At 36.4% G+C, this 1,519-nt stretch overlaps 1 protein-coding gene across 1 annotated transcript in view; it reads left to right on the top strand.

Moving 5' to 3' along the window:
- Akap10 (A-kinase anchoring protein 10) overlaps positions 1-1,519 on the top strand; it is a 99,802-nt gene that overhangs the window by 72,148 nt on the left and 26,135 nt on the right. The window contains exon 12 of the mRNA XM_023706601.1: positions 414-523. Coding sequence (XP_023562369.1) covers positions 414-523 — 110 coding nt within the window. The remainder of the gene's footprint in view (positions 1-413; positions 524-1,519) is intronic.

The following is a 1,519-nucleotide window of genomic DNA, read 5'->3' on the forward strand; positions in this document are numbered from 1 at the left end:
GCTTTGTTAGGATAGCACATTTGTTAAAACAAGTCATTAAGAAAATAGAGTTGGCATATAAAAGCATAGTTACATATTTTACTCTTGTGCTTTCCCCCCATAGATGTAGTTTGAAGGTGTATTTCATACCAGGTGTATGCCTTTAATCCCAGCATTTGGGAGGCTGAGGCAGGAGGATTTCTGCAAGTTCAAGGCCAGCATGGGATACGTAGTGAATTCAAGGCCAGCCTGACCCTGTCTATAAGTAAATAAATAAACATTTTATTGCTGTTAACCTCAGCAGTGAAAGTCTTGATTGAAAATTATGCTATCTTGAACACTGAAGAAAATAAGTGCAAGTCTGTCATATTCCAGACCAAGGACTGGTTTGTTTTTAGACTAACCTGCTACTAATTTTGTAATTTCTGTTATAGTCCAGTGTGAAAAAAGCCAGTATTAAAATTTTGAAAAATTTTGATGAAGCGATCATCGTGGATACTGCAAGTCTGGATCCAGAATCTTTATATCAGCGGACATATGCAGGGTAAGCTTAGCTCATATTTACAATTTTTAGAAGTGTAAAGAATTTGGCAACTTTAAAATTTTTTAATAAATTTCAATTTTTTTTCATTTCTTAATACACCCAGCTCTTTCATATACACTGTACATGTTACATGGTATTAAAGTGAAGGCTCTGGAATGAGGTCTTGAGTTTAGCTTTGCTACTGATTGGTAAGCTGCTTAACCTCCAGTTGTCTCTTTTTCATCTATGAAATTGAAACAATGCATTGAGTTGTTGGAATTAAATGAGACAATACATGGAAAGCACTTATAATGTTGCCTGACTTCTAGTAAGCCCTCCATAAGCCATCATTATTCTACCACCGTATGCCAGGTCAATGAGTGTCATGTAAGAGGTATTTCTTGCACATTTCATTTGATTTGCATGTTAGGTATTTCAAAGTCTTGACCTTAAAACAATTACAAAGATGCCAACATTTTGGCTGAGGAGATAACTCGGCAGTCTAAGTGCCTGCCTGGCAAGTGCAAGGTCCCAAGTTTGATCTCTGATACCACATGTTGTGCTGGTCCCAGAACCCTGGGTGTGCTATGCTGGCCCCAGAACCAGGCATGGTGATGCACATCTGTAATCCCAGCACTAGGGAGGTTGAAACAAGAGGATCTTCATAGTGACTCGGACTATGAGTCTGAGCTGCATAGTGAAACCCTATATCAAGTAATTAAAAAGAAAAATACCAACCTTTATTGTGGGCTGCATACTAATACTTGAGAAAGAAATGAAATTATTCCTTTGTAGTTCAGAATTAAATTGGTTGTTCCTTTTAGTTGGGAACAGAAAGACACATAATATATGTCACTTACAATCACTATAGATAAATAATAAAATTTTTTCCCCGTGGAAGGCTTAATTGTCATTTAAATCAGTGTAGACTTAATTATTCCACCTAGTGCCCTGCTCAAATCTCAGCAGTACCATGAAAGAGGCTTTCTTTTTTTTTTTTTTTTAATTTATTTATTT

The sequence above is a fragment of the Octodon degus genome, unplaced genomic scaffold (genome assembly GCF_000260255.1).
Source record: "Octodon degus isolate 3935 unplaced genomic scaffold, OctDeg1.0 scaffold00266, whole genome shotgun sequence".
In the NCBI taxonomy this organism is placed as follows: Eukaryota; Metazoa; Chordata; class Mammalia; order Rodentia; family Octodontidae; genus Octodon; species Octodon degus.